Genomic DNA, 27,707 nt, shown 5'->3' with positions numbered 1-27,707 from the left:
TTCAGGTTTAACTTTGTCAGCAGGATTATCAATGATTAGGAGCTGTGTTTCCTGTCAGTCACTGTCTTGTCCCATGCTTTGTTTTCTGTGTTACCACATAACAGCAGTAGATGGCAGCTTGAAAGTTCTGTATTGCTGTTGTGTAGGTTCCCATGGTGGGGAAAATGTGTTGCTCTTTATACAATGAACTTTTAGAGTAATATTTATTAATGGACTACTAGAAAAAGTCTTAAATCTGTTGGCTAGATGGCAAGTATAATTTGGCATAGTGTTTAGCATGTCAGTTACAGAATTCCATGAACTTGCTTAATAGTGATCTTTTTTTTTTCTACTTCTCTAAGAGGACCTTTATGCCAATAGTAAGCTAATATTTGCCAGCAGTGATTTAATATATTTAAGATGGCTTTATGATGTCAAAATGTATTTAGATAAGTAAAATTTTGAGCAACTTTTAAGGGTCTACAAAGCCTTCTAAATAGCAACATCATTTTAAAAATAATTGCTGTTTCCTCTGGGGAAGCATTATGGAAAAATCAGAATTCTAGAGGAATTTAGGCATTTGGATCAGGCAAGAGATTTTTCTTGATGTGTGTTTTTCTTAAACCACACCTTCTTGTTCTTTCAGATACCAAGAATTTCTTACATGTTTTTATTACTATTGTATTTTTTTCTCAGATGATATTTTATGCAAATTGTAATAGTCAAGTTATGTAGATAATTCCACGTGAATTCATGTTAGGGAATTACTTATCTACATCACCCACTTCCACATTGGAGCTAGGTGTTCAATTTATGCAGTGACTATGTAGCTGCTTCTCAAGCAACAACATGGTCTATGTCTTGAAATCTGTACTTTAGTTAAAAAAATACTACTGTCACGCTTTCACCCCAGCCAGCAGCTAAGCCCCAACCAGGTGCTTGCTCACTCCACCACTAACAGGATTGGGGAGAGAGCTGGAAGGGTGAAAGCTGGAAGACTCATGGGTTAGGGTAAAGACAGTTTAACAGACAAAGCAAAACCTGCAAGTGCAAGCAAAGCCCACCAAGGAATTAATTCACTGCAAAAACACTGGGATAGGCAGGTGTTCAGCCATCTCCACAAGAGCACATGTAACAGTGGGGGAAGACTAACTCCATCACCCCAAATGTCCCCCTTGTCCCTTCTTCCTCTCACTTTGTACACTGAGCATGATGCCATATGGTCTGGAATATCCCTTTGGTCAGTTTGGGTCACCTGTCCCAGCTGTGTCTCTTCCCAGCTTCCCATGCACCCCTAACTTCCTCACCAGCATTGCAGTAGGTAGGCAGAAGAGCCCCTGGCTGTGTAAGCTGTGCTCAGCAATAACAAAAGCATCTCTGTACTATCAACACTGTGTTCAGCAAAATCCAAAACACAGCCCCATACCAGCCATTGTGAAGAAAATTAACTATCCCAGCCCAAACCAGCACATTTAGTAAAGATTACTTGGATTTATCTATTCAGAACTAGTCATTCTAATCGGTAATGGTAATTTCTGGTTATTTCTGAATTACAGTTTTTCAGGTACAAAAATCTATTCATGGTAACTTCTTAGATTATACCATATTAATTGAAGTCTTCTCAAAATTTGGAATTGATTATTGGTAACAGAGTGCCTTGCTGTGTCCCATAAACACATATGCAGGAAACTCTATATGCTGAGACAATGTAAGAGTAACCTGTTAGCAGTGATGCTTTCATGTTTTGCATTGGATTACTTCAGCAGCTTCACTTTCCAGTGCACGTTTACATGTTTGGACAGGAGGGTTTGAAAGGAATATGCAAGTGCTTCTTGTTTGCAGAGACCTCAGAACGTAGTATTTATCTGGAGACTTAGTTGGCAAGTATTGTGCTCTGACAAGAGACTTTGCATGTCTTTAGCTCAGGATTCATTGGTACATATTGTGTAACTTAGGAGGGAATTCATGCTTGTGTGATTGCTGCAATTGCTTACAAATTTTGATAGGAAGTTCTTAATCTCTGCCTCAGATGGGTACTTTGTGTGATCCATGGTTCTGATGAGAAATACATCTACAATAAAACCAGCTGCCTTCAAACAGAGCAAATATAGTCTTATCAGAAATCCACATGCTTAGGTGGTGTCCTTAAATGAATGAAGTAACATTAAGTACAAATGCAGCATTTTCAGCATAAAAGTCTTACATCTAAGGAAGATAATTCTATTATGAAATGCTTTTCAAAAATGACTGGAAATACAACTGACTCACAAATTATTATTTGAAAGAATTTTACTTTGGTTTAACATTGATAACCCAAAATTCCTTCCCAACTACTCTGTTATGATGCTTTTACAGGAAGATAAAGTTGGTTAGTAACATAAAACATTGTTAAAATAGAGAACTAAGGCATGGAAAAGAGGGTGAATGGTGATGTCTATTGCAAGGCAAGGTCCTTCTCTTTCAGATGTGCATATTAAATTCTAAGGTGTTAGCAGAATAACCATCTTTCCAAATCCCTTTATGTTACAGTTCTGGAGCTTGTGTGGCAATTCGTTGACACCAAAACGTGGTGTCTTTGGCAAGACCGGTGATCTCCAGACTATCTTGTGCCTCGCCTGTGCAAGGGATGAAGTGACGTATTCCGGTGCACTGAATGGAGATATATATGTATGGAAAGGAATCAACCTTGTTCGGACAATACAGGGAGCACATGCTGTAAGTGTATATCTCCAAATTTAATATTAAATGTTAAGTAGATTTCTGGAAAGCCAGAAAGAGCAACCCAAAGTCATCTTGTCTGTGTTCCTAAATGTTTTCAGTGATATCCAGGATGTCTTATTTGAATATTTTTTTTTTAGAAAAATATACAGCTTTAAAAAGTGAATTCATCTGGGTGAAAGTTTAATAAAAATTTCCCAAAGTACTTGGTATTATCTTCTTTTAATTGAAATGTTTAATATGAATATAAAGTGATTATTATTTTGCTATGTAAGTTTAAATTACATTTCCCATGTTATTTTAAAGCATATAGGTTTGTGATTAAAATAGGCAGGAAAAAAACACGCTTTTTGGTTTTCCATCTGATTTGTGCATGCTAAACTGTGAAAATCCTCATTAGCTCTCGTTTGGTAATATGCAGGATTTGACTTCTAACTGTCCAAGTATCACTTAAAAACAAAGACAACCAGTTTCTGGCTGGTTCAGCCTATGAAGCATGAAACTGCTAAGGTCACTTTATGAAGCTACATGATTTGCTGGTTGAATGCTAATTTTTGTTTTGAAAAACATTGTATCTTCTTGATATTTGAAATTCCTCTATTAGCAATTTAACATGGTGTGAAAAAACAAGCATATGAGTTCTGATACTGCAGCTTCAAAAGTCTAGATAAAAATCAATAACAGTTAATGATTCTTGCTTGTGAGGATGTGTTTGTTTTAGCCAGTGTGTTGGACTGGGTGGCCTGACATTTATAACTGAGGTATAAGAGTCACACTCTGATTTAATCAGGTAGAATGGAGGGGACGAAGCAATCAATGTTATGTGTGTGGGACAGGTTGCAGTTAGTTGGTTGCAGGTTTACCAAAAATTTAGAACTACACATTCAAGATGGTTGCAGCTTGTTAAATGATCTAATAATTCAAAAGTGATTGGAGTGCTTATTCAGACAGTTGTATAATGACACTGTCTCTGGTTATGAACAAAGATAAAGTTATGAAGAACATCTGTATGTGAAATGTATCCCAAACTCTATTTTGCATTCAAGATTTCTTTATGTATACAGAGGTGTATGTATGTGTATATATGTATGTTTGCATGTGTGCATATATATAGAGAGAGATATATAGGTATGTGTGTGTATGTTAAAAGAAATTACAGGTAAACACACACAAGCATACTGTCCTTTATGCATCTGTATAAATATTAAATGTATCCAAGAAGGCCCAAACTATAAATCAGGAAGAATGAGGAGGTTTTTATGGTGTGGAGCTATCCCTGATTCTTGCTCTATAACTTTAAATCTCATTTGAGTATTCATAATTAAGTGTTCAATAGCATTCTGTTATTTTCTGTGTTTTCCTGAGATTATTGGGCATTGCATATGCAGACCTTGATTCCCAGAGGAAAGAGTGTGCTTAGTCTCTTGTTGAAAACTGATGCCAAAATATTCTGCCATCCAGTTGGTGATGTAGGAGACAGCTGTCCTTCATATTAACATACTTGTGACTTGGACTATATAGACTTGAAACAGTTTATTTCTCAGAATATTTCAGTGCTTTTCAGCTGTTTAAGTGTGAAGTGACACACTGAGAAATGTAAGATCACGAGAGCTTGTTGCTCCATTCCCTTATGTGCTGTGTCAGTTCTTAGTTGACCATAAGATCAAATTTGAACATCCTTATCTTCATTAACATCAATGGACAGAGCTCAGGTGACCTTGGAGGAGGTCTCATCTAACCTTCTATTTTTGGCTCTATCATCTAGGCTCAATGGAATTGTACTTTGCAGTACTGAAAATTAAGTAGGGACACTAGTCTATGTCTTTGAAATTCATTTTTACAAGAGATTAGAGTCGCTACAAATCTCACCAATTTCAGGGGAAAAAAATCCCAATAAAATATGGAAACTGCTCTCCAACAATATAAAACCTTGTTTTCCAATAAAATATTACCTTAAAAGATGATATTGAATTATCAACTCTAAGCCAAATATATGGAAACTTGCAATGACAGTATTTCTTCAGCCATACTAAAATATTATCATGACATTTGATGGCTACTTAATTTAATAAATTAATGTACTTAATTTTAGAAATTATAAATTATGTCCTTCTTGTCCAGAGAAAATGCAATTGTACATAACAAGATTTATGGTGTATGTATATTGTTAAAGGGACAGTGTGCATGTAGTAAAGAATTGATACAAAATTCTCTTTAGTATACTAGTATTGGAATTTTCATCCCTGCCTACCTTTTTATCATCCTGCATCATTACTTCTCAACAGGTGGGACGTAAACTGTAATCTTATTGAAGGAAGATGTCTCATTATTTGTATAAATACCATTCTTTTCTTGCAGCATAAACAGCAATATCTGAGATACTGGAAAACAGTTTCTAAACCACATTAGTAATGTGAAGAAATAGTCCAGCCCCAGATTTAAGTTATTATTAAGACATTTTCTACATTAATATAGAAAAACTGTTCTTTTCAAAGGTTGTTGCAGTTGAAAAGACATTTTTCATTGTAAGTATAATTCAATGTGAAAAATAATTCATTGTCTCCCAGTATGAGCAACCAAGGAAACAGATAGCAACTTTAGCAAGCAAAATAAGAATTCTTAATTCAGACAGATTATTTTTTTTTTTGTCATAGCAATACTAGGAGAGAGGAAAGTAGAGTTTTTTGCAGATTTCTGAGTTTGAGTAGTAACAAAAAGTTGAAAACACATGAGTTGAGGTGACTGGAGAATTAGTTGGAAGAGGATTAGTGAATTCACTTAAACTAGAAGTAGGAATGAAAAGTTGGAAAAGGTGGAAATGAGCAGGGTTTAGGAGTAAAGGCACAGAATTCATGTGCAGGGAACAATGGACAACAATGGAAAACTCCAATTCTAGATATGCCTCCTAAATAATAATCCTACTGAAAATTTTAAAGGGAAGAAAGAAAACAATAACTTGACAGTATGTAAATTTGCTGGCAATGGTAATACTCCATGAGGTTATTTGTAGGTGATGAATCTCGCTCTGGAGGATTAATAAATACTTGACTAATAAAAAATATAATCTTTTAATACATGTCTCATTTGTGTACCAGTGCAAAGAACAGATTATAGAATCTTCCACTTATCACCTTATATGTTCCAAATTCAAGGTAGTTCATGACTATTAAGATATATACAAGATGTTAACTTGGATATTAAAACAAAATTGTATACTTAGCTAAAACACTGTATGTTTTAAGGATCTATGCTTTTACCTTGCATAGTAAATATGCATAAGAAGCTTTCTCAGCAGATGAATAATTAATTTTGAGATAGTCTTTCAGAGGTACACATTAAAGTTGTGTGGATTGATGTCAGAAACTGAGGTTAAATAACAAGCTCGAGGTTAAATAACAGGCACTCTGTTAAAACTATTGCATGCCTATGTCAGTTGGCTGGATACTAATTAAATATAGATGGAAACAATATAATGAACTTAAATGAATGGTTTTAAGCTGGTATCATGTACCAACAGAGTCATGCAGTATTTTCTCCTGCTGCTTAAACAAGTCATTGGTTTCAAAGGTAACTGTCCATTTCTTTTAGCCAATGAGAGGCATATAAACAACTACTTTAAATTTTTATGGTAGTAAGTACATTTCTAAACTACTTTCTGTATGATTTGTTGGACAGTAAGATCACATTTCACAGCAGTGTCTCGCTGCTGCAAACTCACTGACACCTTTCTTAAATGTTTGCAATCCATTTCCTTACTGTGCAGCAGGTATTGGTAGAGACAGTGTCTCAGAGTGTGTTGTTTTACATGCTTTACATTTCTGTGTCCTGTAGTGCATCTGGGAGTAAAAAGGAGGCACTGGAGTTGTTTTTGTGTTGCTGTAGCGTGTTCTCCATGCTGCTCAGTTGTAGTCAGTTGCTTCTGAAGTTTCTATATGATTTTCCAAGTTTGGTCCTAATTATAGCTAGCTGCAGTCATCGTGCTTTAGGAACTGCATAGTCAGAGTGGTGGATTTTATAAAAAGAACTGCATTGAGATAAACTGATGCCTGATTTCTGTCCATTGGGGGCAAGATAGGTTCAGCAGCAGTAGAAAACCACTAACTGCTTCAGTATTGGTGACTTCTTGGACTCAAGTAGTGGCTAAGTATTCATACAGGAGGGATCATCTTTGTCAAATTCCTTTTGCACTTCTCCAGCTTTCAACTATAATTTCTGGTAGATCTGGGCATTATTTTTTTATTTGCTCTCATTCAACTATTTTTTTTTTTTCCATATTTGAAGGAACACAGATGTGATACCAGCTGGTTATGTTGGAAAAACAGGAAATACTCAGCATTCTGAGAAAACGTTGACTGATTTATTATTTCCAGAATTTTCATGTTCATTAGGAAGTACAATGAAGAATTTGTAAAAGAAGAATGCAGTCTGTATGCCAAGCTTCATAGGTTTTAAGATGGAAATCTTTGATTTACACCTTTTATTTTCATTCAGAAGCACAATCTTTGCAGCTCACATACAATTTGATCTAGCAAAATCAGTGCAATTGTTTGCCCCTTGTTACTGCTAGAGGGTTTTTAACCATCAAGAATCAAATTATTTAAATGACAATTTCAGGCTGAAGAATTAAAGAAACATGTAGACTCTGAAGTTGATTTTCATTAACAATCTTGTCAGTTTTTGAAAGGAAGGATTTAGTGGAGGATTTACTGGCCAAGCTACCCAAGTAAAGAATCTGTCTTTTCCACTTAGTGTAAGTCTAACTATTATATGAAATGTAGCAAAGCTCAGCTTTTTCCATTACATATTTACATTCCCATTAATGAGGGACATATAAATAGTTTTCAACTCATTCTCTCATTCCAGTGGCACAAAGACCGAAATGATAGTGTCCTATTGCATTTCAAGAGATTGAGCAAGCACATCTGCCAAATCTCCTTGACAACCAGTGTGTCCTTTTCAAGATAAGGATATTCTGTGGAATGGAAAACAGATTAATGCTGGATCCACTTGATCTTATCTTCAGAGCATTGCGCCAGCTCCCACATCACCAAATGTCTGATTGTTTTTTTTTTTAATACTGACTAATTAAATAATGGATTTTGGAAAAAGTTAATTAGATAAAAGGAAATAATTCTATTATCAAGATTGCATTCCAAAAAGAGCTTTAAAAGACTTAAACTTGGACAGAATTCAGCATATGCTACAAAATGAGCTGAAATTCCTCTAGACTTTTATTTATTCCATGGCACCTTGAATCATAGAATCACTAAGGTTGGAAAGGGCCTCCAAGATTAGAGTCCAGCTGTTAACCTGGCACTGCTGTGTTCACCTCTAAACCCTATCCACAGGTGCCACATCCACCTTTTTTTTTAACACTTCTAGGGATTATTCCTCTAGGACTTCCCTGGGCAGCCTGGCAACCTTTTCAGTGAAGAAATTTTTATTAGTATCCAACCTAAACATTCTCTGCAACTGGAGGCCATTTCCTCTCATCCTGTCATTTGTTACCTGGAAGAAGAGACCAACCCCCACCTGGCTACAGCCTCCTGTCAGGGACCTGTCTCACCTGAGCCTCCTTTTCTCCAGGCTAAACACGCCCAGCTCTCTCAGCTGCTCCTCGTAAGACTTCTCACAATATTAAAGGTTAATGCAGTAAAACAGACAGATACATGTGGAGAAAAACAAATAGAATTTGTGCTGTATTTTCAAAAACCTATAGGCTCCTAAAGAAACAAGATTTTCAAGATGTTAGAGATAATGAGAATTAGCCTTCTAATCAGCTTAGAACTTCAATATTCCACAACATTTCTGTTTAGACATGTCCTGCTCCTGAACTTGTCTTTAAAGTCTCTTTCTTGAGAATGGACATGACATGCCAAAAAATTTGAGTTCTGTCACTCTAGTCTTTCAGGTCTGATTGTCATTTGACATTCTAATAGGCTTTTTTTCTGTGAAATCTGAGAGATTTTTCTTAACATGAAAAATTATATCCTTGTTACCTGATGCTAGAGAAGCAAACACAATCCATATTTCGTTATGACCAGTCCGTTATGATATTTTTCTTAGTTGTAATTTAAGAAGAAAAAGCATATTGGTAGGAGATAATAGTCATGAGTACCCCAGAATTCTCACAAGTCACATTATTTATTCTGTGAGTGTACAGCTTCTTTTTCCCCCAAAAGCCAACCTCTCCTTTGAAAATTGCTTTCATCTTTGCAGTTAATGTGCTTCATGACTGTAAAATCTGGACCCTATCTACAGAACTACTGGAACTTTATTTCTTTACAAAACTGAAATTTCAGATCAATATTGTAGAAGATATGTGTATATTATTGGCTGTTCTACTCTTTTTTGGACAGGATTTAGAGACAGATTTTCTCTTCCATTGTTTCTCATGCTATCTTGTTTAGTTTTTGACATATTACATTATTGAATATTACATACTTGAAGTAAATATAGAGCAATTTCTAACTTTTCATAGGCTTATCAGCTAAAGTTGCCCTTTCAGTAGCTTTGCTTACTGAAATGTATAAGTTATTTCTGAACAAAAGGCTAGTGAGTTGTGTAGGCAATTAAAAAAAACCCAATAGTGTTTATGCCATTTAGATATGTATCATTGAATCAAATATAGTGGCTATGTGGCTATAGTGTCTTTATTTTAATACTACCTATATCATCCTTGCCTCTTTGTTATCCTAAAGAAAACATATATCAAGTGAGTTGAAGAAAATGGGTTAGGGGTTTTGTTTCCTGATGTCTGCCTTTAAAATAAAAATTGACATTAATTTTTCAATGATGTAGCATGATCATTGTTTTTCTTAAGTTTTATTTCTAAACTTAAATTTTAAATCAATCCTCCTTGGTTTTAAAAAAACCAAAATGCCAGATGTTTTGTGGGTTGTTGTATAGCAGCTGAGTACTAGCAACAAAGGCCCTAAACCAAGCCTAACTGAGGTCATGGGAAATCTTCATGCTGACATATACTAGAGTTGGACCAGGTCCTAAGGCAAGAGGATATGAAACTAAGCTCTTTCTAGGGATAAGAAACAGCATTACTATGATGATCATCATCAGAAGGAAAGCATTCTTGCAGCAATTCACTTACTGTTTGTCACTTGTTAATTCTGCTTGTTTTGAATTTGTTTCCATTTTTGACTTGCTCATATTTGAAGCTTGTATTAGTTGCATACTGTTTTTCTCTAATTTGTTTATGTTGTTGAAAGTAACCTTCTTCTCTCTTTAGGCAGGAATTTTCAGCATGAATGCATGTGAAGAGGGGTTTGCCACTGGTGGCAGGGATGGCTGTGTTCGCTTGTGGGACTTAAATTTTAAACCAATTACTGTGATTGATCTCAGGGAAACAGACCAGGGATATAAAGGTAAAGAGAAGTTTGTCACTTTCAGTAAGTTCTTACCACTAAGATAGGAAATTTATCAGTGTTTTGAACAAGAAAAGACTTTAAAACCCAAAACACTGTTATACGTACATCACTATGAACTATTTACTAGGAATAGGATAGATTATGCGCCTGGTATGAAGGTCTCAGTTACTTTTACAAACAGTACATATGATGAGGATGTAGACACAGATTGAATTTTTTTATGCACACTGTTTCTAGAGCACAGCAGTTTTTAACAAGGGACAGTAATGCTTTAAGAGAACTTGAGACAGTGAGATCTACAGTGTAAAACAATGGAGTACAACAATTTTATTTGCTAGTTATCCAAATTTTCATTAAAACTATTTGAATGTTATCTACAGTTTTGTGGAAATTAAAACACTCCTTACTTGTAACTATGACTTCAGTTACAGTTCAATCATACTAAAATTTTAGATAGAGTGTTTCAGATATTGTTGCTATAATGATTTAGGATAAGAATACAAACATGTACTGAAGCACTAATGTCACTTACAATATTGCTTTTGTTGGCATTTGGTTTTCTTTGCCCCCAGTCACTTTTGTTATTTTCTAATATCTTGCCAAGAATTGGAAAATGTGCTCGAATATCTGGTAGCAGTGAGATGCTCAGGGTCAATACATAGCTGCTTACAAGTGAAGTCTTTGTAGGGTGTAATTGACATGGCATTCCCACCAAGACTGTGAAGTATTGCAAAAAGATGGAATACATTTCATTTTAAATATGCCCTGCAGTAGAATGGCTCTGTTTTAAATTTAAATTTACTCAACTGCTGCTTCTCAGTTCTGATGCATGTAGCTGAAAGCTGTTTCATTCTCTGTTTCATTCTTTCAGACTTGTTCTCACCTCCAGTTTTCCTTCTTTACTTCTGATGTAACAGACTATTACCATAAACTTTTGTCATAAACTATTACCATAAACCTTGTCAAATGCCCATGACAGATCAAGAAGATTTTTAAGAATCTTGTCTTGAATAAAATGAGTTTCCTGATTCTTTTCCCTTCACTCTTTTTTTTTCTTCTATACTTCTGAAGATTGCCTTTATGATCTGTCCTCTTGCTCATTTTCTTATCTGCATTTTCTGCTGCTCCACTGTCTTACCTCTTGGTATACTCTATATATCCTCCAAGTAGCCATTAAAAATGTTTATCTTCCAAGGGCAAGGATGCCACTATCTATGAAATAGATAAAAAAAGAAGTAAATCCAGGAACAAGAGAAGGGATATGGATACTTCTTGACATTTTCTTCCTTTTATGCTTTGTCTTTTGCTACTTTACCTTTGTTTTACAAGTTCTGAGGATGTATCTCTCATTAACAATCTCTTCTGCAGGTCTCTCTGTAAGAAGTGTTTGCTGGAGAGGAGACCATATACTCGTTGGGACACAAGACAGTGAAATTTTTGAAATTGTGGTGCATGAGCGTAATAAGCCTTTCCTGATAATGCAGGGGCACTGTGAAGGAGAGCTGTGGGCTCTGGCTGTCCATCCTACAAAACCCCTGGCCATGACTGGAAGTGATGATCGATCAGTCAGGTTAAATTCTGATTCTTTGTTAAACTGCATTCAGTTTTATACAAACAACTAATTTTATAGGTAACCTAATTGAAGTGTATATATTTTAAAGTTATTAAAATGTGGCACTGATGTACTTCTACAGTTCAGTTATGCAGGGAATTAGTGCTCTCCAGTAACAAAGTTCAAGTATATATTTCCCAAACCTCCCCCAACATGTGAAATTTGAAAACATTTCTTTTAGGCTAACATTAAGCACTCAGAGACAAGCATCCTTTAAGTTTTTCAGGAGTTATGTTAAGCGTGCACAGCTTGTGATGAAAAAAAAAATTGTGGTAAAAACTGAGACATTTTACTCTTACTGTATTTACTTTTCCAAAAGCAAATTAACTTTTAATGTGTGAATTTCATCAAACCTAGCCCATGCATTGTAAACAGAGCATAAATTTTCAGAAAGCCCATCAAATTACTCCCTCTTATATGTTTATCTCTACTTTTTTTGGTCAAAACCACTTTTTCTTTCTTCTAAGTTAAATGTGTTGGCATTTTTTGCTAAATATCTCAAGTGTAACAGAGTTAAGATAATCAAGAATTCAATTATTAATATTGAAATATTACTCTTAAATTCCAGATATTGTAAATTGTAAAATAATAGATATTAGATTGCAAATAATAGATGTAATCTACCTTGTTATAAAAACTTACATATTTTAATATTATTAGTTATAAGAATTTTTCATAATGACTTTTTATAGGAAAAATGACTTATACTGATCAAAGTCTAACTGTTATTTAATGTTTCTGACTAAAATTATTAGAAAATAGTGGAATTTTTGCAGGAGTGGTCTTAAAGTATGTGTTGTCATATGCTATAATTTTTTATATTGAGAAATAAAAATGAATCTGTCCCCACATTTTCTCATTAGAGATATTCCTTTCTTTTAAAATATAAGAATATTTCTTGCTGCATATAAAATTCACACCTATGTCTTGGATTTTCCTTGCGGAAAATTATTTTAAAACAGGGACACTGCCAAGTCCAGCATTGTGCAGAAACTGAGGGCTTTGTCTTACCTACGACAGAGCAGCACACCCATTTTGCATTTGAAATAATTACTTTATTTTAGAATCTGGAGTTTAATAGACCACGCTCTGATTGCCCGGTGCAACATGGAGGAGCCCATTCGCTGCGCCGCGGTTAGTACTGATGGAATCCATCTTGCTCTTGGAATGAAGGATGGATCTTTCACTGTGCTTCGAGTCAGGTATGCCACTAAACTACTGACAATAGTTATTAATATTTTGATACTTCTGTGGCCATGCATGTGATCATTTGTGTCTTTGTTCTAAATTGCAGAGGGCGCTCAGATTTTTTTAAATGTGTACTACATATGTTCACATTGTCCTGTAACAACCCATTTAATAAAGTATATTAGTCTATTTGCAGAGAGTGGCCGTGTTCTAGGAAATGTTTTACTTTAGGTTTTAGATTCATGAATTATCCTTGAATTACTAAGAAATAAATTTTCATTACTTCCTAAATTGTTCCCGTATGTTGGAATTCTGCTGTAAGCACATCCTGCATACAAAACCATTGCTGGCTTGTGCTGCTGTGATCCCACAGTTTTAAAGGGAAAATGAGTTTTGTGTCTCATGTCAGTGAAGTTTCCTTCCCTAGCTGAATAAAGATCTCATGATCTACCTGATGAAATTTTCCTTTTCTTCACTGTCCCTCAGCCCAGTGAAGCACCTTCTTGTATCACCATTTCCTCCTTTTTTTCCTCTGTGAAGCTCTAACCAACCCTAAAAACAGCAGTGTTGTGTTTGCACACAGGATAGTTAAGTTCAATATATCATTTCACAATCTTGTTCATTTTTTAGACTGGGAACTTGGCAGTGTGATGAGACTCTTCTCTACTTATGACATGCTTTCTTTCATACTACAGAGATATGACTGAGGTTGTTCATATCAAAGACAGGAAAGAAGCTATTCATGAACTCAAATATTCTCCAGATGGGAATTTCCTAGCTGTTGGTTCCAATGACAGCTCAGTGGATATATATGGGGTTGTTCAACGATACAAGAAAGTTGGGGAATGTATTGGATCCTTAAGCTTCATTACCCATATGGATTGGTCTTCAGACAGTAAATACTTACAGACCAATGATGGCAATGGAAAGAGACTTTTTTACAGAATGCCAGGTAAGATTCTGAGTTGCCTTCCTGTCATTTGTTACTTTTGTAAAAAAAGCCAAATGTAAATCTTGGTTCAAAGCATGGGGGTATAGGATATATTTGTAAGTTCATAAGAATATTTGCCACATTTGAATAAGTCCAGCAATTTTCTGGCAAAGTTACGGAAGTATTTCTATCCTTATATGTTTACTCTTTTTTCCAATACATCTTTTTATACTATAGACGCTGCCTTATAATTTGTTTTGTTTCTCAAAAACCAGTTTTTGCTCCCACTTTTTTTAGAAGAATTAAAATGCAGAATTTAAATGAAATTCTGAAATAGCTTAATAGCTTTTCTCTTATGGAGCTTGGATATTAAATGAATTATCATTTGATTCCACTGAATGTTTTTTAAAATGTGTTGAGTAATCTGTATGCTGCAGATCAGAAGAAGTCTTAGGTTTTCTAGAACTATGTTTGCAGCACACTGAGGAATTCAACTTAAAAAAGCTTTTACAATGAGGAACTTTGTGATAACCCCATTATTGCAAATGTTTTCAAGACAATTTTCTTGAAAACTTGACTGAAATCTTGAAATAATTTCTATCAAGGTGGCTCCCTCTGTAGAGGACATATGCACATATTAGTATCTTAAAGCTTGAAATAAGTAGTCCTTATTATAATGTGCCAGTGGCAGTATTTATCACAAAGCTTGACTTCTGTCTGTTGCATGCACTCTTTACATAAGTCTGTATTCTTCTTACTCATCTTTGTAGTATTTGCATTCGTAGTAACTGTGTATTATCACCACATTTTATATTGTCCATTCTTACACAAGATTTATTTTTTGCACATTCTTTTTCATTTTTCACAGAGCCTAGGAGCTTTTTGCAACTCTCTGCTAAAGCATCTAATCATTCTATGCACAGCTTTGATTCTGTGCACTGAATGCAGCAGAAGATGTGTAGGAAAAGATAGTGAGAATTTAATTGGACAGTAACAAATATACACAGGAGGAGCAATTTGAAGTTACATAGCTTTCAACCTGGAGTTGCTTCATATCTTAGAATATGAGACTGTGAAACTTTTTTTATGAAAAAAGTTAATGAAAGTCAGTGGAGTTAGAGGAATCTCCCAAATATTTCAAAATAACAATTGAATTGTGTAACACTTGAAATTCCACTATGAATTAAGGAGCTTACAGTTGTCTGGCACAAGACCTGCAGGACTTAGTTATGGCTATAACCAGTATTGTCCATTATTGTTTACATGGATTAGTGGCTGAAAGGCTGAGAAGTGAATTGTTGTCCTGCTCACCCTCTGCAGGTGTGGGTTCAGTCTGACTCACATCTTTTGCCTTTGCTTGCATCGTTCTTGCGTTGCTCCAGCCCTTGCCTTCTGGCCTTTCCAGAAGTACCTGTTTAATGAGCCTTTGGTCTGACTCAGCTCCTCAGCTCTTACCTTGTGACACTGGATCAATCTCATTACAGACAGAGCTGGTGTGAAATTATGTAACAAGGATCAAAGCACAAAATTGGTGGTTTTAGTAATTTTCAGTGGCCAGATATGAGTTCTTCAGTTCTTGCTCTAAATAATCCACGTTTCTACAATCATTCACCAACAGACTTTTTTATGAACTTTATCTTAGAACTATTACATGTATTTTTGATAAACATTTAAAAAATAACACAGCCTCAAGCAGATACCAAGAAATAATAAAAACTATAAAGTACAGAACCTATGATTTTCTGTTAAATAATCTTGAGAAGTCTTCTTACTGATACTGTTGGTCATAACAGAGAGTACTAGATCAGGACAGTTTCAGAAGTCAGTTTTTAATACTGTTGCACTTGATTTGATTTTTAGAGAATTTTTTAAAATGTTACATTCTTTAAAACTGCATGAGTGAATATTCAAAATGGCTCTTTATTTTTTTTTTTCTTAGGTGGAAAAGAAGTAACAAACAAGGAGGAATTGAAAGGCATTCAATGGGCATCATGGACCTGTGTTTCTGGCCTTGAAGTTAATGGAATCTGGCCCAAATATTCAGATATAAATGATATAAATTCTGTGGATGCAAATTTTATTGGTCAAGTTATGGTTACAGCTGATGATTATGGAATAGTAAAGCTCTTTCGATACCCATGTCTAAGAAAAGGTAGTGCTTTTTAAATTAAATTGTATGCATATTTTTAAATTGTGACCATTCAAGAAAAATATATTAGAAGACTGGAAAATGAAATGGTTTTTAATACCACTTTTTTCCAAAAGAGTTAAAAAATGGGGGAATATCAGTCTTTAAAAACGACACCCAAAGCATTTCTTTAAGTACATAAAGCTTGAAGACATATCCCAAGACCTACCCATGCAGTTGTAGCCAGCATTAAACATGAATGGAGTCTAGAATGAAGCTCTTCAAACAGCTCTGAAACAATGAAGCCTTTCTGTTATAAAAGGATTCTTTATAATGGAGTGCTGTTAGGACCTTCATTTCAGTAATTCATCCAATGATTGTTTTGCAGTTATGTACACATGAACACATTAACTGGATGTAGCTGTACTACTGCTACCAGTTCTACTGCTAAACGTGGCAGGAGATAAGTTTCTAGAAGTTCTCAGCACTGAGATGTACATTGGGAGCCTGTGCTACAAGCATGTATATGGGGGTGTTTTCACAGACCTAAGTATACATGAACTAAATAATGGTATTTTTTCAAAGTAAAAGTAATAATTGTCAAAAATGTTAGCTTGTAAAAAGTAAAATAAAATTAATACAGTGAAATTTTAAAAATCTCTGGCACACCTCATACAGCATTATCATAGGTCTTCTGTTCTTATGTTTAAGTTGATTAAGTTATTATATTTTGGAACCTAAACTTAAAAATGTATCTTATACACAGATTAAAATCTGTGAAAACTGCAAAAAGTTGTTGCTATTGATTAAAATACCAGTAGCAATTAGAATATCTTTATTAAACACTACTTTTTCTATGGGTTCCTTAATATGATTTTCTGAGGTGCTTCTGGAACATTTATTTCATATTGAGAGGGATTTTTATTCTTTTTCTAGGAGCAAAGTTTAAAAAGTATCTTGGTCACTCTGCTCACGTGACAAACGTCAGATGGTCGCACGATCACCAGTGGGTTGTTTCCATTGGCGGAGCTGATCATTCTGTCTTTCAGTGGAAGTTTGTTCCCGACCGCAAGTTGAAGGACACTCTTCATATAGCACCCCAAGGTAAGTAACTAACTCAAAAACCACCCACAAAAGGGTGGAAGGCAGGAAGTCTAGAAGAGAAGTAAAAGTCTTTGGTGCCGGTATTGAAATAAATATTCAAAATTGTAAGTTTGCACAATTACAACAGTTGTTGTTCTTTAATTTAATTTCATGTGCCTGAAGCACCTGGCAGAGTTGTCTAATACTTGCCGGTACCCTTTTGTCCTGGTTTGGCATTAATTGATCTTGAGTGAAGATGAAAATAATCTGTGCATTGGCATTTGACCAACAGCCGAACCATCACACCTGAGTGTTCAGGCTAGAAAGGGTATGAAAACCTCCTCACTGCTGTGCTTCCTTTGTGAAGGAAGATGGTAAAAGTTCAAATCATAGATACTAATGTCTGAATTCTGTATATATTGCCCTTTACTAAACTGACAACAACCAGATGCTCAGGTGTCACTGGAAAAATATGGTTTTATACCAATTTGTTTAAAATTTTGAAGTATTTAGATGGTAATTGAAGTATCATAACTGATTTTTTTTGTTTGTTTTTAAAGCAGAATATAGATGTTTAATATTTGAGAAAAAATGAAGATCATGTTTCCACTAGTGACTAATTAAACAATTATTCTCATGAATTTCCTAAAATCAAAGCAGTTAACTGGGTGCCTCCATTGGAAATTCCTAAAGGAATTTAGACAATCCTTTGGGGAAATGAGAACATAGAATTGCAATAAAATAGGCTGTTTCACCATTTAATTGCTCAGATCAGATGAATATGTATCAGTGTGGATCCAGCAAACAGGTAAATAAATACAAATGCAGTGCTGAACTTGTCAGTGACAAACACAGAAGGAAACAATAATAATTTTCCTACATGTTAAACTTTACATGACTGCCCTTTTTCTCTGCAGTCACAAAAAATTTTGTCTCTTTTTTCCCATCTATAATTTTTTCACTCCCCCTAACTTACTTGAATAATTTCTACTTACATTGGTGTCTCACTTTAACGTAAGTTTTGCTTTGGACCATTTGTTAATTTTGTGCAAGTGCTAGTTTCTGCTTTGTACTGATTATTTCATTATCTTTTTTTTTTCCCTTTCCTCCTAACATTAGAGATGATGAAATATTATTATTTAATAAAAACTAACTCACTCCAACACCCAAAATTATCATATTTATGGCTTATTTTTTATGCAGCAGCAAAATTGTTCCTGTCAATTATTAACAGTTTATGTTGTAGTTAACATAAGCATTGATTATCAAATCAGAAACTTTAAGCAGTTAGTTTAAACTTTCTGGCTGGTAATTGAAGTTGCTTAATTTTTTATTTCTTTTTTCTTGGTGATAGAGAGTCTGGTTGATTCTAATAGTGATGAATCAGATTCAGATCAATCTGATGTTCCAGAGCTGGACTCTGAAATTGAACAAGAGACACAGATCACCTATCGTCGACAGGTAAAGATTTTAGTTTTAATGGCAGTTGGAAGCTTCCTAGGGTTTAAGTTGGTCATTTATGAGGACTGTTGAAATCTCAAAATTGGGGAGACTGCATGAGAACTTACCAAATCCTTTAGAATTTTTGTTACTTGATGTTTTCAGAAGGATTCAAGGTTATTAAAATATAATTATTAATTAATAATTACAAGTAAGATGTTAATATTAACAGATAAAAATTATTACACGCAATCCTAGAATGCAATTTAAAACCAAGTTGCACTATATAGTCACCAGCTATAGGTCTAGGAGGGTTTTTTCAGTTCTGTCAGAATACCATTTTCATGAGTGATAGCAGCAGCTGAATTCTCAGAAACATGTTTTTCTGATGATTTATCTAAATTTTAAGTATGCTTTTTCTTAAAGGTTTACAAAGAAGATCTACCTCAACTTAAAGAGCAATGCAAAGAAAAAAGAAAAAGTGCAGCTTCTAAGAGACGTGAGCGAGCTCCAGGGAACAGTATAAGACTACATTTTGTTCATGGGTATGCAAACTAGGATTCTTTAAAATATACAAGCAGACTATTTGACTTTGTGTTTATAATTCAATAATCTGATTAAAGGCTTTTATATCTGTTGCTTTATGATTTGCTATTTCATTTATATCCGTAGAAATAAATTTGCACTAAATAAATAGAAAGCTTTAATGCCAGCATACTAATTCTACATGTGAATTCTGAAGTGAATTTGCACTCAAACTTTAGCTGGTACCTATTGCTTGAATACAGGTGACTAAATAAAGTATTCAGTAATCTCACCCATACTTTTCAGTAGTTCTCTTTGATGTATGATTTTGATACCTAGAACAAAAACTCTGTCATTGAAGATGACTGGGTTCTGGACAAAGTGGTGTTTCTAGCAGTAATTTATTAAAATAATAGTAAAAAATTTATAAACTGTTTGTACCTAGTCTGAAACAACTTACATATTCCTGTCTTAGTTTAGGAATTAAATGTAATTCTTAATAGGTCTTGTGAGTTTGTTAAAAATTAATTTATTCTCTTTGGTGCTAATTTGAGTAGCTCATTTGAGAATGACATTTGGATGCATCCTGAAATCTTACGATTTCATCATTAGGATTAGTAGTTTCCCATAATTCTTCATAAGTGAAGAATTTTTATCAGAAACAAGATGTGGTGTTTTAAAGCAAACTGGTACTAGATGTTACTGCATTAGAATAATGATCAGAAATATGAATTCTCTTGATATAAAGCAAAACCAAAGCCTTTACTCAGGTAAGATGTTGCAAGTCAAGTTTTCCTTTCAGAAGATACCTCTTTGCAGGAATACAGCTTATTTTTTCTAAATGCAGGGAGAAGTTACTGATACTGTCTGTCTTTATAATGGCACTTAAACAATTTTAGTAGGTCTCCACATGGAATGCTTAATAGATTAATTGGCTAAGAATAGTTAATATTCAAATCAGCAATTTTGTCTGCAGAAGACATGCAATCTAATGCATGTAGAGTAGTAGCTTTGGAAATAATGACAACTGGGAAGCTTGGTACAGAGTTGGGGTTTTTTATTTCACTTTTTGGTGCTCCAGAATTCAGAATTGAGGATTTTTATATCTGTATAGAAAATGCATTAAGGTGGGTAGCTGCTGTATGTAGTCTTTAAAATTTGGTCTAAGACTAAAACCAAATGATCCTGAAGAAGATGTAGCACAAGCAAGGGCCCTGGATCTTTGGTATTATTGTTATTTCCTTCACAACAGAAGTGAAGCTTGACCAGAATATCCAGGAATGACCAGAAGTAGAATGTCCTGTTGAGTTCTGTCTGGTTACCCAATGGGCATCAAGAAAACTAATGAAGAATCCATGCTGAACAACAGATTTTTCTCAATGTCCAGGCTGTTAACTTTAAAGTGACCCACATCCAAGTGAGTAATAGGCATATTCTCTGATTCAGGAAGTCTGCTTTGCTTCATCTTTCTCTAGCTGCAATGGAAATGTCTTGGATGTTTCTTGAGAATGTAAGAAGTGGTGCTTTTTTAATTAGGGGAATCAGCAGCTCTTTTTCTTTTCTTTGTTTTTGAGCTTGTTGGTCTTGTGTTTTGAATTTGTCAACTGCCTTGAAAGACAAATTTTTAAAAATTTCTTGATAACCTGTATGTAATATCTTAAACCTCTGGTTACTTCCTGATTTGGAAGGGAATAAAATTCAGAGTATGTGAGCCAGCTTCTGACTAACACAGATATGGAAAGAACTTCTGTTAAGAGGTTTAAGTGTGTCTTTCTCTAAGAGATCTGGCACAGTTATGATCAGAAACAGGATGTTAAATTGGTGTACAAATTTGGCCTCTTTTTGACTATTCCTGTATTTTAATTCTGCCATGTCTTTGGCAGGGTGGTGGTTCGGAAACATGAACTACTCAGATGAACCTTTTTCTTGGACTCAATGCTTATTATGACTTCTTTTTGCTGGCAGGAAATAAGAATGCACATGTAATACTCATGCCCCATATTCTCTCAGAGCTCTGTTGCTAATTTCACACAAATTATTTCTTGTATTTTTGAATATTCGTAGAATTATAGAATGATTTTTCAATATTCAAAGTGTTTAAGTACAATCTAGTTAGAGTTTTAGGGTATCCACTGAATTAACCTTGCTGTAAGATGAAATTTGGTAGCAGTTTCAAGACGATATGGGAATGCTTTGAAAGTTGAGCCTTATAACACCTTGCATGGATTCCTACAACTGCCTACAAATACTGTCTGAAGGGAATAGCCTATGAGTGGGTTCTCTTGAGAAAACTACTTCTATGCAGAATATATTTTAAAAAAATATAAGTCTGCACCTTTGTACTAAAGACTCTGTTCTTAATCATATCAGTTTTGACATTTGGTTCTTCTAAAGATTTTTAGGGGAGGGTTGGTTTACACATGGAAACTTCCTCCATATACTTTGAAGAGTAACATGCAAATTTTGAAACTCCTACAGCATTAGACCAGCTATGGACATAGACTCTTTTCCCAGAGAGGACAGTACTTGTGAAGTTGCCTGTTAGTTGGATATAGATGCATACCTTGCAAATGTGGGTAGGATTCAGCTTCAGGTTACAGAAGTCACAGTGATATGCCCAAAAGGAGATGGTTTTATGTCTTAATTTCCATCACAGTTATTGGATATCCAGTTGGTAGCCAGTGGAGCATAAGGAGTGATTTGGCTCAGGTAAAATGAAATGCTGATGGCTCACCAGCTGAGCAGTCCTGCAGGTTCAGCTTATTGCATTGACAACACTGTTGATTAAAATGTAGGAGTTAATGTACCTAACAAACATGTGAACATGTATGTTTACATGTCTTAACCTCAAATTGAATGCAGCCCCAGCTATTCATGATTTTGGCAAATTTTTTTCCCTATGTAGCACTGAGGAAGCTACATCTTCTTCTGACAGTTACTGTCATATTAACTTGAATCAATCCTGGATAATAACTATGGCAGAATGCAGTCTTATTTTTATTGTGCTTGCTATATATTATCCTGTAACTACAGTATTGCTTTCATTATCATTTAATTTATAGTTGCTAATCAAGATGCCTTGTAAGTTTCTTTGGTTTGTTTTCTGCACGTGAATAAATTATTTCTCTTAATGCTTTTTCAGAGGTTAGCTAGTAATCGCAGTTCTAAATTGGTTTAATAAAACAGAGATGGAAGTATTTTGGAACTGTGTAGAATATTCTTAGGGAATGATCTTCCACATTGAAATATGCTTATTTTCATTGCTGTTTAACCAAGGCCCATCAGTTTCTCTCTGGTGAAAAGTCCTTGTATTGTCAAGGAGTTAGTAAACTGGCATGTAGGAAGGACACCAAATGTGTTTAATTGGGTGACAGAGAGTCTTCATTGATGCTGCTTGATATTTTGGCAAAATATGATGTATTTTAATTGTAAATAATTGATTGTACTAATTTTTGTAGTAACTAGAAGAAATTAAGTAAAATTAACTTCTATCACAAGAAGTGATGAGTAATGAGAACTATTTTCCTGCATCCTAGATACATTTTGGGTATTTTGAGTTGTCCTGTGCTACATGGCATTAAAGTATCAGTTTCACTATGTTTAATTTAGGGTATATAGGCAATTTTTATGATGAGGTGGGAGTATTTGAGTTTCTGGGTTGAATGTTGGAAGACCTGAAACCCTTTTTCATGGGTTCTTCATGCCTTTTATTTTTATACGTGACTGCTAAGCTTGCAAGAAATTGCTCAATGTCCATTATTTCTTTCAGCATGCATGTTTCCATAGATGTTGGTTTTTTGTTGTTGTTGTTTTTTGTTTTTTTTTAGTATTCTCCTTTAGGGTGCATATTTGGTCTTTATTTTTTTAAAACTACTCTGTGCTTGCAAACAAAATCCAGTATGTTTAGCAGAGCACGGTGCAGAGTGAAGCGCAGGAAAATGATGTCTGAGGAACAATAGGTTCAGGTACTTTCTTTAGCTCTGTGCCTGCCTTTATAATCCCTGCCCCTCACCAACTGTTGTCATGTACTTAAAATGGTGATGTTACATACTGTCATAGGTTATTTTTGTTTTCTTTCTTCGCAGTTACTGTAGGCCACTGTATATCCTGTTCCTTAAAAACCTAGGGGCTGTACATCTAAGAAAACTGCAAGCAGACAGCACTTTGGGTTAGGCAGAAATCAGCTTCAGAACATCTGCACATGCTGCTGCAGGGGAAGGTGGTTAGTGAAGGATGTGGGTGGAGGGAGAGCAAAGCAGGACTCAAAAGCCTGCACCTGTATTGTGAGTCTAAGTTGTTGGCCACTTTGAGAAGAGCAGGGAGCAGACATACCTGAGCCTCAGATCAAATGGGAAGAGAGATTCTGCTAAAGACATTGAAGGGACAGTAACTCAGGAGACACTGAAAAGTTGCTGAACTAGGACCAAGTCTGAAGTTAAGAATACCAATCTAAACAGTGAGTTGAAAGGAGTCTTATTTAAAGGCTTTATTTCCGTGCTATCACAATTTCTGCTGGTTTAAGAAGTTCACTTCTTTTTTTTTTTTTTTTCTTTTATCTAATGAGACCCAGCTTTGGACTTCAGAGTATGGCAGACAGTACAAAGCTGGGAGGAGGGGCTGGCAGACCTGATGGCTGTGCTGCCATCTGGAGGGACCTGGACAGGTTAGAGAACTGGGCAGGGAGGAATTTCATGATCTTCCAAAAGTTTGAGATCCACGTTCATGAAGAACAATATTCTTCTGGGGAGCAGTGGACTTGGATTATTGGCTGGTCTGTTTAAAGACTTTGTGTGACAATAATTTTTCTCTAATCACATACAATGACACAAGTACCATTCACTGTGTGTAAATTAGGTGAGCCAACAGAAATACACTGTATTCAAATCTGCTCCAAGTTTGTGCTCTGTTGTTTTCCAGTAAAGCATAGATCTAGTGTTAATGAACATGGATCCATGGTTTTTGGAATATTCATTAAAGTTGGTCATCTGGCATACAGATTCATTACTTCCCCAGTGCAAATGGTTGTGCTGAGTACATAGGGAAAGATGTATGTAACTTCATGATCTTAGTCACACCTAGGAAGAAATGAGTGTAATGAGATAGTGCATACAGACCTCAGCTGGGAATTGGCCTGCTCATGCCAGTTCCTGTACCACTAAGAAGGCAGACAGGTTTTCCTTCAAAAAAAGAAGCTGTTCTAGAAAAAAATTATGTGTTTGTTTTCTGTAACAAGTTTCCAGAAACTATCATGTTTTGTTGCCTTATTTTTGAGCAGTAAGAAATAGACAAAAGTAATACTTTGAACATTTTCTACTTCACTTAACTACATGTTGCATGCCCAACTTCTCCATGTGGTCTGAAAAAATTACTAGCTATTACTTTCTCTTCTAAACTAGCTGTGGAAAATAAAAATTAGGTGCCACTTTTAAAGTAGTGCTTGTAGTACTGATGTCTGACTAGTAAAATAGATTGATAAATCGGTGTTCTTTTAAGATCGGGAAAGCATATTCATAATTTTAAAGCACCAAAACAGTAATTGGTAAGTAATGTGAGTTTTACACACACAAAATTCATCCAGCACAATAGTACCTCAGTTTCAGCATATATGTTTACGACTTTGGTGAACAAACCTTTTTTGTTTAATTAGTTACAGAGGTTACGACTGTCGAAGCAATCTCTTTTACACGCAGACGGGTGAAATCGTATACCATGTGGCAGCAGTGGGAGTGGTGTACAACCGGCAGCAGAACACACAGCGCTTCTATCTGGGTCATGATGATGACATTCTTTGCCTTGCTATTCATCCCTTAAAGGACTATGTGGCAACAGGCCAGGTAGGATTCATGTTTATCTGCAATAACAATCTGAAGTTGTTACTGCTTTAGACGGCCTTGGAGGTCTTGGGGGAAAAGCATCCAGTGTACATTTATTCAGGTGAAGGATTGCATTTCTGTTGTAGATGGAATCATGGCAAAAACCTGACACAGAAGTGTTTTTTACAGTTATTTATATTATGGTAAGATTCCATAGTTTTTCTGAACCTCATTTAAAACTAAGACCAGATTAATATTTTTTATTCAGCATTATGTTGCAGCTTCTTGATAACAGGTGGAGGAAATGTGAAGATTTTTTAATATCTTGTTTGTGAGGTTAGCTACATTAGCATTGCATTCATTTACTATTTTGTAGTATGAAGTGAGCTGTTGTTGTTATAGTCTGGCATTCCATTTTAAAGCATTATATTTTTCATTATCACCTATACACAAACAGTGGACTGTTTGTGCATGCAACAAAGGGATGTATGTTGCTCAAGTTCATTCATACTAATAATAGTTAATTTTATCTTTAGCCAGACAGTTATTTTAGGTAGATTATTTTCACTCATGTTTTCAAGCAAGTCATCCAGTAAATAATTATATACTAGGACTTGAAGGTTTAAGCTCATGTTTCGGGGTTTTTTATTTATGCTTATCATTTTTATTGTTCCTGCCCTTGTTATTGTATAATAAATTGGGAAATATGTGAACTGAATTCTTAAATAGAAATAAACTACTGTTTATTATGCTCTTGATTTCTACAGAAATGTTGAAATTAATGTAACTCTGTAGGTCTGTTAAGAAATCAGCCCTAAATATAAGAATTGAGTTGATTTAATTTTGGAGTAGTAAAGCTATGAATAAAAATGTCCCTGAATTTACAATAACTTACGCTATCAGCAGAAAGACACACTTCATTATATACTGTATTATATGTATGTTGTATAGGTAATGCAGTAATCAAATTCTTCATGCCACCCTGGTTCAGATCTTCCTGAAAGTTCTGAAAAGCTTTACAAATATCTCAAGTCTGTGACAAAACCAGAAATAGATCCTACTTTTTCTGAGCCTTAAATGCAAGAGTTTTGTTCTAGTTTTCCAATCTTTCTATTTGTGCACTGAGGTGCTAAACCCTTGGAATAGCAAATAATCTTTTTTAGTGCTGACTAGTGATGCTTTTGTACATAGCTGAAAAGAATAAGCTATATTGCATTTCTTACCAGGTTAGTTACCTACATTAGTGCATTCTAGTGGAAATTATTCCACAGTTATCAGTGTATTAGAATCTACCTTATAATGACACTAGAAAGCAGCAGAAGTCACCTTGATTTCTGAAACGTAGAGAAGCTGACATACTAGCGATAAAAATAACCTTTTATTTTTAGACAGGGAATGATTGATGAAAAATTGATGGAATAAATATGCTACAGTGCAATCAATGAAGGGCTTTTTCCCCCTCTCCCCTGCTGCCAGGAGGACTTCAGTTAATTGTGATTACTGTGCCTAAATCAGCTGGGAAGTCATATTTGGGAAGCAGCAAAAAGAATAATGTTCATCTAGCCAGACAGCTGTAATACTAGGAAAATTCTATCAGTGTATTTTCTTTTCAAACAGTTTTTGAAGTATTCTTTTTAAACAACTGTTTAAAATAACTGTGTAGAATCTAACTTGTGTTTAAAACAACTGTGTAAAATAAAGGAGAAATTTTAAAAAAAAGGCTATGAATGTGTATACTTTCAGGTTGGTCGTGATTCCTCAATACACATTTGGGATACAGAAACAATAAAGCCACTCTCAGTATTAAAGGGCTATCACCAGTATGGTGTTTGTGCTGTTGATTTTTCAGGTAATAAGTATTTATTTATTTATTTACACTTTTCCTTTTCTGTGTGAAAGTACAAAATAATCAGTTCTAGTGAGAAACTGGGGATTCCTTTACACTGAAAATTTTGCATTGAAAATATTCCCCAGCCTTCAATGTCAAATGAGAGCCACTGTTTTAAAATGAACCTTCATTAGAAGGACCTCCTTTGGAATCTTGCACACAGGAAATGCAAGAACAGGTTCTGTCCTGTTTGACAGCTGAGTGAGCACTTCAGAATCTCTTTTGGTTGTACGAGGCAGGTGCACAGATCTGGATTGTTGTGTCTGCTTTTGCAAATGTGTAAGAAGAGTTTTGAGAAAATTCATCAGGTGTGCAGCTTTTTCTTTTTTAAATGAAATCCTGAAGGCCATGTGGGTTGCACACTGATACATTCAGGATTTCCACTCAGGGGGTTGTTCTGGTCAGAAACACAGGCTCTCTCTTCACCTTAAACTAACATAATCAGTTAAATCCCTTGCAATTTTTACACCCCCTACACTGAATTCTTGTACCAATATTAAATTTCCTCTCCTCCACTAGCTTCTTGTAATACTTTAATTTTTTGGATTTACTGGATAAGATCTCTGAACTCACAGTGAAGATGTGTGATCACAAAGATGAATGATTTGTGGCCTGTGATGCTTCTTACTTTTGTTTCTCCTTTTTCAAGATATGAATCTCATTTCTCAAATTCTGGCATGGATATATAGCAATTCCAAAAATGGATACATGTCAGAAAGTCACTGATCTTGAGTGAGCACAAACAGCTTGTTTATTGAAGGTTAATGTGGATTATGTGTCAAAACTTTTCCAAGACTTCATAGTACTACTAAGCTTAAGGGCATTTCACAAATTTCATTGTATGGCTTTCCCATTCAGAAATGAACAGAGATTTTCAGAGTGAACATAAAGTTTTCACAAGAACAGACTGTGGTGAATGTTGTTGTGCAACTATGCCAGCAGCTAATTGAACAAGAGATTTAATATGAACAGAGAGCCTCTACATTCAAATTTGAGACAGGGTCATTTAGTCCTACACTT

At 35.0% G+C, this 27,707-nt stretch overlaps 1 protein-coding gene across 3 annotated transcripts in view; it reads left to right on the top strand.

The window, feature by feature from the left end:
• Positions 1–27,707, top strand: part of EML5 (EMAP like 5) — a 102,463-nt gene that overhangs the window by 24,411 nt on the left and 50,345 nt on the right. For all 3 annotated transcript variants that reach the window (XM_015631713.1, XM_015631711.1, XM_015631710.1), the window contains exons 5-15: positions 2,509–2,694; positions 9,941–10,076; positions 11,448–11,649; positions 12,756–12,893; positions 13,575–13,831; positions 15,750–15,962; positions 16,875–17,042; positions 18,376–18,482; positions 18,888–19,006; positions 24,634–24,820; positions 26,543–26,648. In XM_015631713.1, coding sequence (XP_015487199.1) covers positions 2,509–2,694; positions 9,941–10,076; positions 11,448–11,649; positions 12,756–12,893; positions 13,575–13,831; positions 15,750–15,962; positions 16,875–17,042; positions 18,376–18,482; positions 18,888–19,006; positions 24,634–24,820; positions 26,543–26,648 — 1,819 coding nt within the window. The remainder of the gene's footprint in view (positions 1–2,508; positions 2,695–9,940; positions 10,077–11,447; positions 11,650–12,755; positions 12,894–13,574; positions 13,832–15,749; positions 15,963–16,874; positions 17,043–18,375; positions 18,483–18,887; positions 19,007–24,633; positions 24,821–26,542; positions 26,649–27,707) is intronic.

This window comes from Parus major, chromosome 5 (assembly GCF_001522545.3).
Source record: "Parus major isolate Abel chromosome 5, Parus_major1.1, whole genome shotgun sequence".
Classification (NCBI taxonomy): domain Eukaryota; kingdom Metazoa; phylum Chordata; class Aves; order Passeriformes; family Paridae; genus Parus; species Parus major.
Note: the sequence above shows the minus strand (reverse complement) of the source record. Positions and strands in the feature narration are given on the sequence as shown.